Source organism: Mus musculus, chromosome 9, assembly GCF_000001635.26.
Source record: "Mus musculus strain C57BL/6J chromosome 9, GRCm38.p6 C57BL/6J".
Lineage (NCBI taxonomy): Eukaryota > Metazoa > Chordata > Mammalia > Rodentia > Muridae > Mus > Mus musculus.
The window spans coordinates 63,663,363-63,676,325 of NC_000075.6; the positions used below are offsets into that span (position 1 = coordinate 63,663,363).

Here is a 12,963-nt window from a genome sequence, read left to right on the forward strand (position 1 = left end):
TGACCAAGCCCCCCCTGTCTCCTGGGTCTGAGGTCTGGGAGATTTTCGTTCACTCACGTCTGACCGCTTCCCAGGGGAAATACGAACCTCAGCATAGACTGTCTTTCCTACGGGCCACTGATCTCAGGTTTCCCTGTTCTGAGGTGACCCAAGGATCACTGTAACCAGAAACCCCGTGGGTTGAGCTGGGCTGATAGTGAAGGAGGGGGCAGGGCTCACCTTCACTGTCCCTTCCCACTGAGGCAATCAGTTGAGTTACAGCCAGGAGTGGGGCAGTCCCCACCTTAAGGATGGCTACTCACCCAAGTTATTGTGTGCTGGGGACATCGGATTCGGGGAGAGGTTTGGAGAACCTGCAAGGTGAGACACAGTTGTAAGACATGGTTGGAGCACTCCACAATCAAGACAGGGTCACTCCCCATGCCACAAGGAAACCCTAGACCAAGCCTTGAGTCTCAGGAGCCTGGGCCTAACCTCAAGAACTACATAGCTAGGCATGTTGTCCTATCTGTGGAATAGACAAGTTGAGTAGGTAGCTTTAGAGGCCCCCCTCAACCACCTTCCACCTTAGCACCTAAGCCAGGCTCTAGTACAGGCTGCGGTGGGCCCAGCTAGGCTAGCTCACACACCTGCCTGCCCTCAGGAAAGACTGACAATCCCCAAGGAAATGAAATAACAAGGAGACCTGTTCCTGCACTGCACAGCCCTGGGCTGTGGAGGGTAGCCTCCATCCCTCCCACACTGCCGACTCACAGTCTAGCTCTCAAGTACCTGGAACTTGCCTCAGGAAAACTCACAGATCTGCCTCAGAAATCCTGCAACTCAGCAACTGATTTGATCCCTTGTACACGGCAGGAGAGGGCACATGGAGAAGTCTAATTCTGCCTAATTCATGCTCTGATCTTCTCTCTACCCCTAGCTACCAAGAAGGTGTGTGTGTGTAAGAGAGAGAGAAAGAGAGAGATCAGGTCTGCATTTTTCCAAAGGCCCATGTGCTTTGGAGCATAGTTAGTTATTTATGAATGTCTTGCAGCCTCGCCCCACCCCCTGACATCCACTAGACCTTGAGGCTGAGCCCTGAAGCTGCCTTGAGCTGTCCCTGGGGCTCTTTTATTTCACCCCAGCAGGGCTCTGAGCTCTGAGAGAGCCAAGGGTCCCAGGCTTCCTCTTTTCCCCTGTGGCAGCACCTGACCCAGTGAAGATAAAGAACAATTTCAGAGGCCATAATAGGGCTTAGACAACTTGCTGCATTGCATATCAGCCATGTGGTTTGGGCAAAACTATATTAACATTACTAGGCCCTAATTTTCCTCCTGGTCCAAAAAAAAAAAAAAAAAAAAATCTAACGCCAGGATTGGCATACAGGAAGCATTCAATGGTTGTTTGTTTCCTATTTTGCGGTACCTCAAATCATAAAGGTCTAAGGTTAGTCAAAAGGGCACATGTGCTGCCAGGGGAGACTTGAGGGCCATCTGGGTGACCCTCTAACCAGAGAAACTTCCACATCTCACCTGGTAGGAAAGCCAAGGCCATGAGCAACTAGCGTAGGAGCCACGTGGGTTACTTGGAAGAAAAACAAAGAACAAAGAGAGGCCTTCACCCACCCGTGCCTAGGTTGGCTGAGTACACAAATCCTGGCCCCCACAGAGCCCTTCGGGGAGAAGAGAGGTACAGGAGAGGGAACAGAGTTTAAAGAGATGGAAGCAAACAGAGGGAGCAAGCAGACTGGAGCCAGGGAAAGCATACATGGCCAGCCCTCCCCACACACTGGTCATTCTGCTGATGTTTGTTTATAACAGTCATTTTCCACACAGAGAAGGGGGAGAGAAAGCAGGCTGATGAGAAGCTCTGCAGCTGGAGGGAGGCTGCCTAGCTGGCTCCCTTCCCATGCCAGCACTCCGTAGCTGCAAGTGTGCAGCGGTCACTTGGCACAGAGTACAGGAAGGTCTTCCATGCATTCCAGCTGGGTCTGTGCTGCCAGCCACATGCTGGGATGTCTGTGGTTTTTTTTGGGGGGGGGGTGCGCTTGACCTAAAAGCATAACACTCCAGTGACTAGCACACATGCGATCCCTCTTCACCCCTTTGAGGATTGTGCGACCTCTTGCAGCCCAAGCGTGAGACAGCTCACCATTGTGGGAGTAGAACAGCTGCCAGACCCCTTTCTCCCTCCTCGCCCACTACACAATGCAGAACAGGTCCCGCGTGGCAGCTGGGGCTCTGTTCAAGAAGCTGCTGGTTTGGAACCAATTTAGTCCCTTAACATATGACATGGGAGACATCTGGGAACAGCAGGAGAGAGCTAGCTCAGTCCCTCCCAGCAGATACACACTGGTCGCATTTGGCCACTACATAAAGACAGACAAGCAGACAGTAGATAGATAGATAGATAGATAGATAGGTAGATAGATAGATAGATAGATAGATAGATACACACACACACACACACACACACACATATACGTAGATTTCTCTTTTTAAAAAGTCACTACTGATGTCTTTGCCCGCCACCAGGAAAGGCTGTTCCTCCATCCAGGTTCTCTCCCTGGCCCCCTGCACTTCGTGTGTTCAAGCCCATCTCGCACCTTCTGCCAGCACCACACCCAGGTGGCCTAACGCCTGAACATCTGGGGATAGGCTACACTGTCAGTAAAACTACTTTGTGTTCCTGCCGCAGAGGGATGTATGAGGCACACGAGGGGTATTACTCTATAAACACTAGGCAGGGAGGAAGCAGCGAGGCAGAAGGGAGGGAAAAGGCCGCAGACACCGCCCACACTACTGACCTGCGTCCATGCTGTGGTTCATCTGGTGGTCACTGGTTTCTCCATCTTCACTCAGGTAGCCAGGAGGTGGGGTTTCTGGGGGGTAAGAGGCAGGCAGTTCTATTAAAATTAACGCAACCCTGGCTCTGGCATGCCATTTGGTAGCCTATATACCATGCATTCATTCCACTTCCAGGAACAGGGCACCTAGAAGAAACCTGGGAAAGGGTCAGCTCCCGGACTCTGCCATGCTCAGACCTGTCCACGTCTGCCCTCTGCCTCCCAGCCTGGATCCTAACGCGTTGACGCCCATCTCTGCAATCCCTTGCTCTAGGCCTACAACATACGTAAATGACTTGTTCCTGTCCTTCAAGGTCAGGGTTAAGAAGGGAGGCTTTAGGACATGCCTGCTTCACCATCTCTGTCCCCTGAGTTGCTGTGGCCTTGAGCCTGTCCCTGTACAGATTGGCCACTCCGGTCACTGCTGTCTTAGGGGGATATGGCTTAACTCCCCAGCGAGAGTGCAATTCAGTGGTGGCTCCCTCGGTGACCTGTTTCTGGGAACTCTGCCTAGCCTTCCCAGCCTGCATTAGCCCTCCATGGTCTGCCATCTGACAGGGAGTGGACAACTTACCCCCCGGAGACCAGCGCTACCTGCATAGATCTGAGAAGCCAGACAACTGGCCTCTGCTTGCATGCGTTCTGACCCAAGACACGGGCCACAGCCAACCTCAGTCCAGTAAACCAACCCAGAGTGAAAGCCACATCCAAATTAGAACACTCTAAAAGGAACACAGCTGGATCACTGCCCCGAAAGCAAAAGTTACCCTGCTTGGCCCTAGTGTGGCCGAGCACAGCTTCCCTGGATGCCCAAGTGCTTGGCAGTGATTCACGCATTATTTGCATGAAAGTGAGGGGCTTCTAGAAACACTGGCACTCTGACAATGGAGCACATTCTGTTTACTGCCTCAACTCCCACTCTGCCCAGTCCAAAGCTCAAGGTACTTACAGGGCCCTCTGCTGCTCCACCTCACCCTCTGCAGCCCCTACCCTTTGGGGAACCTGCCTGCGTGCCAGCTTTATGGGCTGGGAGGGCGAGGAGAGACACAGTGTTGCTATTTCCGCTTCGAAAATAAATGACGGCACTGGGGCCCCGCAGAAGGGTCACAGGGTCCTCTGTGCCAAGAAAAACATCGTTAGGGGAGCTCCAGCCACTGATCATTCCCGGCAGGGATGCGGTTCAGAGTCAGGGCTCAAGAGCCTGCTGCTGTATGCCCACGATCTGGAGAAGATGGGGAAATGGCACCACCCCTGCCTCCTGGCCACCTCTGCTGCCACCCGTACCTACCTGGAATATTGCTCTGGGGCTCAATGCCAGCAGGGAAGTTAGTGTTCTCGGGAATGGAATGGCTGTAGTCATCCAGTGGGGGGAACTCGGCCGGGATCTCGGTGTGGCGTGGCACCAACACTGGAGGTAGAACTGTCCCCAAGAGAGACACAACAGAGGTGGATCAGTGCCAGCGCACTGAGGTCCCAGCCCCAAGGGCTTCTGAGACCCTCCTGAGTAGGTAGGAGGGGGAGGGCAGGGACACACTCACACACCTGGCGTCTCTACTCTCTGATAGTGGTAAGGATTTACACACACTTCATCCTTCTTCATGTTGAAGGCAAACTCACAGAGCTCCATGGCCCGTAATTCATGGTGGCTGTGCAGGTCGGGCCATCGCCACAGGCGGCAGTAGATAACGTGAGGGAGCCCCTTCCGATGGGACACCTGCAGCCGACCATCCAGTGACCTGCCATGGCAAAGAAGGAACAGAAAGTGTCAGTTAAGTAGATTTGGACTGCCGTCTCCTAAGTCCAGCTCCCAGCAGCTCCTGGGGAGTTCAAGGCTGCTGGCAGGCCCATTTGCGTTCATTTCTCCCCTAGACACAGGGGACCAGGAGGTCTGAGCACCACTGTTAACTGTTCTTGCTGAACAGGGTCCCAGCTCCCAAAAGAAACAAGGAGGCCCACTAAGGAAGGCTGAGGTCCCCTAGGCTGGAAGAGAGGCTCTTGTACCCAATAGGCTCCAGGGTTCTCAGAGTAGCAGCTCTCAAGGAAGGGGACCTTCTTGAACTAAGCCTAAGTAGATATACATGCCACCAGTCTGGCCCCGTAGAGGAGACTGCTGAACAGGGTGGAAGCCAAGTATAAGACTACAAAAGGAAGCTGAATGGCCTGGAGAGCTGACCTGGCAGGGAGTCCTACTTTTCTCTGAAAGCAAAAAATGGCCTCTTAGATGTTGAATGGACTGTGTACGTGTACACATGTGAGCACAACAGGCCCTACAATAAGTCTGGCTGTGTGGGGTCCACAGGTTGGGAGGCGGTGGGGTGGCGAGTATAGATTAGGAGAAGCAAGACTGTCCTTTCTACAAGAAAGCTGTTCTAGGAGCCCAGGGTTGAGGGCATGATGTTTTTTAGTAGCTGGGCCAGACTAGCAGAGGGCCACTGAAAGCTGTCCCTCTGTCCCTATGGCACGTATGGGTCTGAATTCAACAGATTTTATGAGTACTTTATAATAGAGGGGCTGGCCAGATGTGTCAACCAGAGCCAACCAGGGTCCAAATAATCTCCAAGCTACTGGCTTGGAATAGGGAGGGACAAAGGTCAGTGCTAGGCCTGGTCACAGGGACTGAGAGCTGCTGACTAAGGACTTGTGGAAGGATGTAATTACCTCCCTCCCATGAGGCCCAGACCAAGGAGCCCCTACAGCTGAAAACAGTAATTACAGAGCTGAACAAGAGAGGACAGCCTGAAACTAGCCCTTGAGGCACAGGAGGAAGGCAGCCAGATGTGAAATCCTAAGACCTGAAGATGCTCCTGACTATGCAAGCCTGGGCACTAGGACCCTCAACTGCCCCATGTGTAAGATGGGGACAGTCTCCCCTCACCTGATCTCTACTAGAAAGCACTTTGCAGAGCACCACCTGGGGAGAAATCCTCTCAGTGTTACCGGTGACTGCTGTTATTCTCTAAGCCAGCCCTAGGCAAGCGGGGGCTGAGTTGGGGTCAAAGAAGAGGCAACAAGAGAGTGGTTCGTAGTAGATGGAGACAAAATCCTTCAGCTCCCCTCACTTTCTTTACCGAAGTCCCCAAAGATAAGGGAGGTGGCCACACTGTCCCTCCAGGGTATGACATAAGCCTCAACACAAGGTTAGCTGGATGCTGTGGCCACCTCTCTGATGGGAAAGAGGGGGACAGGAGAGAAATGGCCAGAGAAGGGCCATGCCAGCCATGAGGAAGAGTGGAGCTGGAGAGTCCCTCCTGGGCACTGGGAGGGGTATCCTCTTGCTTTCAAAGTAACAACGGGTGCTAGGGAGACGATCCACTTAGCAAAGTACCTGCGTTGCGAGTGTAAGAACACAAGGAGTTCTGTCTCCAGAACCCATGTGAGAAGAGCTGGCTTGGGTAGTGCACAGAGGAGGCGGGACAGCCAGATCCCTGCCTAGCCTATATGGTGAGACCAAGGTCAATGAGACCCTGTCCCAAAGAATAAAAACAAAGTGGATGGCACCTGAGGAACAGCAGCCAAAGCTACCTTCTGGCAGCCACAGACATTCGAACATGTGCCTAGGTCCCTGCACACATCAGCATACCTGCACACACACAAACCCACACAAGTACACATATACATGCACAAAGACAAACAGTAGATGGAAAAAAAAAAAAGCAAGAGTGCTTCCATCATCAAAGTAGTGTGCCGACATCCTCAAAACTGACCATGACACCAATAAGACCCAACAAAGACCGTCACATATACATGGGACATTGACTTGTATCGAAAGTCCAAAGACACACCAGCAGGGACGGGTTAATCCTTTAGCAGGTGGTGCTGAGCCTCCTGAAGATCCACACTAAGAAAAATGAACTTCAACCTGCACCTTACACCTCTGTAGAAACTAAGGGTCAAAGAATAAATCTCAAACCATTGAGGAACTCTGTGACCAGACAGTGATTTCTCAGCTGCTCCACCAAAAACACTGTCCGTAAAAGTCAAAGTTGACATATCGATACAATGGGACTCAGGAGAGAGGCTTCTGATCGGTATAAAACTTGGACAAAAAGAGAGGTAACAAGTCAGAGGAGAACACCGGCAAAGAATATATCTCACAGAGGTCCTTTCTAGGATAAAGAATGCCAAAAGCAACCCAACATTCAAATAGCAGGTGATTCCCTTAATCAAATGCTAGTTTAAAAAGTTAAAGATGGCAAAGATGTTCTATGTCATTACTAAGAAGGAAAGCGTGGATTAAATCGAAGGGACAGGAGAGATGTCTCCACAGTTAAAAGCACGTGCTGTTCTTGCAGAGGAGCAAAGTTGGTTCCCAGCACCCACACAGAGGTTCACAAGCATCCGTAACTCTAGTCCCAGAGTCTCTGGTGCCTTTTTCTGACCTCCTCAGGCACTGGGCACACACATGGTACACAGACATAAATAAATGCAGGCAAAATACCCATATACATAAAGCAAAACGTAACTATATACAATGAGATGCCACCATATGACCATCAGAACAGCTGTAATTTAAAAGGACCGTGTGTGCCACGTGCTGGCAATGGTGTGGAGCAACCAGAACTCTTAAACATCACGCATGGAAAACAGTGATACAATGGCTCTGAGAGACAACTAGGGAGTTTCCTTAAAAGTCCAAAGCAAAAGCTTGCTGTAATAGTTTCTTTTTCAGTTGCTGTGATTAAATACTCTGACCAAAACTGTGATGGTCAGTCTCAACTGTCGATCTGATGAACCTAGAAGAACCTGGGAGATGGGTCTCTGTGATGTCTGCGGAGGATTATCCCAATCAGGTTCACTGAGATAAGGAGAGTAACCCACTCTGGGTAGCACCAGTCTCTGGGGTGAGATCCTGGACAAAGGAAGACATGAGCTAGGCAAGCCTTCATCTCAGTCTCCTTCCTGGCTGTGTATGCACTGTGACCAGCCACCTGGGGCTCCTGCTTCCTGACTTCCCACTGTGATGGACTTCACCCCACTCCTGGTACCAGCTTTCATCTTAGTTAGTTGCTGTAATAAAGTACTCTGAAAAAAAGAGACTTAAGGAAGAAATAGCTTATTTTGGCTTCCAGAGAACTACAACCCATCACTGCAGAAGACATATCAGGATCAGTAAGTCAGCTGGACAGACTGCATATGTGCTCAGGAAGCAGAGTGAGCAGGAGGCTGTGACACCTCGAAGGGAGCCTACCTCCGGTGACTTCCTCCAGTGTAGTTCTACCCCTGAAGGTTTCATAATCTTCCAGTGCTATGAAAGCTTAGGACGAAGTGTTCAGACATATGACCCTCCAGGATACACTTCACATCCAAACCCAAAACCCACCATAGGGTCCACCTAGTCTGCTTGTGAGCATTCCCCAGTGGAAACAACACAGTATGTCCACAAAAGCACAAACATCTAAGTGCACTGATATGTCCACACAAAGGGTGACTGACAATTAAAAGATTATTGGCCTATGGTACAGTGAGCAGATTGATCCCATAAGTGAGAGAAACTGGGTTGTTCTTTTTTGTGTAAAATTGTAACCGCTTCCTTTGTTTTTTGGCATAGATGTCACACTAGCATTGGTGATGGCTGGTACAATATAGCTCCCTGGCCAGCCTCAAACTTGTGCAATCCTCTTGACTCAACCTCCTAAGTGCTGGGACTACAGGCAGGCATCACCATCATGCCCAGCAAACTGTGGTAGAAATACAAATTAATCCACTCTGGGAGAACAGCTTAGCAGCCGCCTGGGAAGGTGAAGCATGCATGCAGGGATGGGAGGGACGGATTCACCAAGGGAAGGGAGATATCAGCAGGATGCCGGCTCTATTTGTCATCTGATTGTGATGGTTTTATGGACAGATACAAGTTGAAATTTACCAGACGGTACACTTTAGGTGTGGGTAGTTTATTTGTAATTTATACCAGGCGAGAGAGGTGAAGACTCTGGACTTGTCTAAGCCTGGATTTACTGTTCCCATGTTTAGCAACTCTATGAATTTGAGCAAACCACTTATAACTTCAGGCTTTACATCTTTATCTGAAATAGAAGTCCCATCACCAGACTCGTATGAGACCTAAGACACTTTGTGTAGCTCTGGGAAGAGTGCAAACACATCAGGCAACAGTAACCCACTGCACAGTAACCTCCTGTGCCTCTTCCCTGCCTCACTCCCATGCCCGATGCCTGGCTAAGGAAGGAGACCAACATTCCTGGCTTGGGTGATATGGAAACACAGCAGGAGCAGCCACCATGGGACTTCCTGTCTTCCTGGTGCCTATTACCTTCATAGGACTCCAGGCTCACAGCAAGTCATCTCCGCCAGCACCATGCTGGATGGCTCATAAGGTAAGTCTCTGGTGTTCCTGGCTCACTGCATCCAACCCCTTATGCCAGTCTGAAGCAAAGGTCAAACAAGCCTTAGAGCCACACACAGGAGTCTGTACCAGGGCTGCAGCAAGAGGCCAGCTCTCCTGGCTGGAAGACAGTCACTCTCGACAGGTCTTGAGCACATGACTGCCAGTCATCTGATAAGATTTTCAAGAAGTCATCTGGTCCATGTCTCTGCTTCTAAAATCTACACTCGCACTGCAAAATGGCAAAAGTGTCTCATTCACTTCTTCAGAGACAACCATGGCAACTCCTCCTCAAAGCCTGGGCTGATCTTCCTTCCTCCCTCTGTCCCACTCAAAATGCACACCAACACTTACCAAACAGTATGAGTGAACTGGGCGTTCCAGCTGCTGGATTTAACACAGCTGATGTGTCCAGAACACACCCTCCCAAGCCTCGCATGGCTGGGAGCCCATTGAGTAAATCTAGTAATTAAGTCTTCATTCTGAGCTCATGTTGCCATGAGCTTGCTTAGTTACAGAGAAGGCTGTGTTCATGACGAGCTTCTCTCTCTAAACCAGGCCTGCCTCTCTCCCAGTGGCCAAACGACTTGTGAAAGGCAGTCCCAGGAAGCCACCTCAAGACCCACTTCCCAACTGTGACTGAGTTCTCTTCCCACACCCAGTGTCTTCCTCGTGGTTGACCCCCCTAAACATCTTTCTTTAAAATCTCCCTCCAGCTCCCTGGACAGAAGGTTTTAATCTTTAAACATATTCTTCCCCAGCCAAACAATTTCCTGTGGCAGGAAATGAAGCTTCCTCCCATTGGCTCCAAATGAGACCTGTAAAGTGTCCCAAAATGGTGGTGGGAGCCATAGCCAAGGATGCGGACCTGCCAGAGGCTGGAGCTGATGGTGAGGATGAAGTCAGCCAGAGTGCCGCCTGGGTGAAAGGGCTGGGCTGGAGCCACCTCACGCCAATACTACTCCTTATCAATGGTCCAGCAACCATGTGGGGGACAGCAAGGGGTCACAGGTCAGGAACAGAACATAGAAACTCCAGAAATACCTCAGGACCTAGTCAGCGTGAACATGTACCAGGTCCACTGCCATGTGAGAAAGCAACATAGCCTTGACCCACTGCTAACTGCCTAGCTCAGACCTTCAGAGGCTCCCCAAAGGCCACAGAGCTTCTGAAAAGCAGAGGCAGACTCCCAAGCCCAGACCAGCACTGAAAACGGGTGGAGGTAGGACATCAGGGCTGAAGGGAGCCTTTTGTTTCCACGTGCTCCATCAGCACCTCTTCTGAACCCCGGCCACATCTCTGAAACCCGGGCCATGAAGTGAGGAAATCTGAAGGACGAGCTTGCTCTCCTTCCCCTCGCTCCCCACCCCTCACTACTGGCCTCTGGCCTCTCCCTGAGACGAGCTCTCTTTTCAGTTATCCTGTGGAGTACTAACAGCAACAGTGAAGGAGACTGAGGCTCAAGTCTTCTAAAGACCTTACCCCACCAGATGCTCGCAGCCAACCATTGGACTAAACACAGGGGTCCCCAATGGAGGAGTTGGAGAAGGGACTGAAGGAGCTTAGAGGGTTTGCAGCCCTATGGAGGGGGCAACAGTGCCAACAGGCCAGAGGCCCGAGAGCTCACAGGGACTGGACCACCAACCAAAGAATACATGGGGAGGGACCCATGGCTCCAGCCACATATGTAGCACAGGATGGCCTTGTTGGACATCAGTGGGAGGAGAGGCCCTTGGGCCTGAGGGTCTTTGATGCCCCATTGTAGGGGAATACCAGGGCAGGAAGACAGGAGTGGGTGGGTGGGTGGGTGAGCACTCTCATAGAGGCAGGAGGAGGAGGAGGGATGGGTTTCCACAGGGGAGACCTGGAAAGGGGGAAACATTTGAAATGTAAATAAAGAAAATATCAAAAAAAAAAAAAAAAAAAGACCCTACCCCACCTGTGAGCATCACTCACATCCACTCATGGCAAGAGGCAAGGCTGAGATGCAGCCACTAGACAGCACCGGCCGCAAGGACTGTCTTGTCCCTTGACTGCTCCTAGACAATGGGACATCAGCAGAATCGCTGTGTTCTTCCTCCTTTTCCCCTGCACCTCAGCGAGCACCAGGAAGTACCAGGCAGCTGCTGCCCCATGGCCCATTGGGGGGTGGGCACGGCTTGTTACTCAGCACTAGCCGACTAATACACTGACTCCGTCATTAGTCTTCTTAGTCGACTTGCAAGCGCCCATTCCATCTTCTTGTGAGAGGCTGACAAACTTCCCTCCGGCTGCCTGAGTTCACAGAAAGCCTGTGTGACTCACTCCTACACCCTGCCCTGATCTCAGCTGCATGACCCGAGCAGGCTGTAGTCATTTCACAAGGCCTTATCTTTAGTGTGTGGAGAATGTCTTTCCTCTGGGCCTTCGGGATTCATCTACAAGCAGCATGAACTTACCCCCAAACGCTCCTGTTTAGTTTTTCAAGTTGTCAGAGTAGGATACTCATCCCACAGCCAAATCTCTGCTCCTACATAACCGTGGCTTTCTCGCCACAGTTTCTCCCAACACCTGGGAGCCTCTGGTGTAAAACAGAGAGGTTCTTGCCTAACTTGGGTTTGTCGATGAAAACCACGCCCAGCCACACACTTTCCTAAGTCACACCTGTATCAGCAGAAGCACACATTCATCTGAACAATGTAATCCCCCATCACACCTCTGGCCTTCACTGCTCTGCAGAAATCATTACATTTTCCTTTTTTTCTTTTTTCTTTCTTTTTTTTTTTTTTAATTTGGATTATATGTGGGTTTTATTTTTGTCCTTTTTTTTTTTCCTGGTCCAAAGGGCAAAGCTAACCCAGAAAAACAGGGAGAAAACAAAACAACAACAACAACAAACATCGTGGTGGCTTTAACGGTCCCTTGCATTAGTCTTGAGTGGCTTTGGAGCCATAGGCAATTGATGTAGGACCTCTCCTTCTATGGCTCTTGAAGTACTCATATCAAAAATTTTCCTTCTGTGCAAAGGACTGCCCAAAAAAATCCTAGAACCCAGCCTTGCCCCCTTATGGAGAGATATGGAGAGATGGACCACACAGTGTGGCCGTCAGGGTGTCCTGAGGGCAGACTCTGAGTATGGCCTCTCTGGATCAGGAAGAGACAGGGGGACAGTGTGGTGAGAGATCTGGGTGTCGTTACTTTCTGTGCCTTGTAAGTAAGACATTAAGCAGCCCCCAGGCCTTCCCTCTTAGATATCAGAGGCACCTTCTTCACTGGAAAATCTAGACATGAGGAGCACCAGAGGGGTCTGCTTCTCCACTCCCCAGGGAGCCCTGGGCTAAGGGCACGCCTATGGTTAGGCACAGGTGGGAGGGGACACAAACTCCAGAGCAGACACTGTCCCAGAATACAAGGACCCTGGGTATGCTGAGTGGGGGCACTATTCTTGTTTTCAAGTGAAAACTCGATATGGTGTTAGGTCACATCCGATGTGATCAACAACACAGAGAAGCAGGGCTTGCTGTCCAGCCTGGGTGCTACACAACAAACTCTATTTTCTATAACTGCCAAATAGGCTGTTTGAATCCACAGATGACCTCCTTTGGCTCAGATATAAGTGTCTTTGTCCCCTCTCTCTTCCCTGTAAGAAGGAGCAGGATGAATTTTGGACAGGACGTAGGGAAGGGATGAGGGAAGGGCAGGAGGAGCAGAAGAGGAAGAGGAAGAGGAAGAGGAAGAGGAAGAGGAAGAGGAAGAGGAAGAGGAAGAGGAAGAAGAAGAAGAAGAAGAAGAAGAAGAAGAAGAAGAAGAAGAAGAAGAA

The 12,963-nt window shown here is 50.7% G+C and overlaps 1 protein-coding gene across 3 annotated transcripts in view; it reads right to left on the minus strand.

Moving 5' to 3' along the window:
- Smad3 (SMAD family member 3) overlaps positions 1–12,963 on the minus strand; it is a 111,229-nt gene that overhangs the window by 16,597 nt on the left and 81,669 nt on the right. For 2 of the 3 annotated variants that reach the window (XM_006510819.3, NM_016769.4), the window contains exons 2-5: positions 4,367–4,560; positions 4,113–4,244; positions 2,786–2,860; positions 303–353 (exon numbers count right to left, since the gene is read on the minus strand). In XM_006510819.3, the coding sequence (XP_006510882.3) occupies positions 303–353; positions 2,786–2,860; positions 4,113–4,244; positions 4,367–4,560 (452 nt within the window). Of the gene's footprint in view, positions 1–302; positions 354–2,785; positions 2,861–3,398; positions 3,539–4,112; positions 4,245–4,366; positions 4,561–12,963 lie in introns of those variants that run through there. The other variant, XM_006510821.4, reaches the window with a different exon arrangement.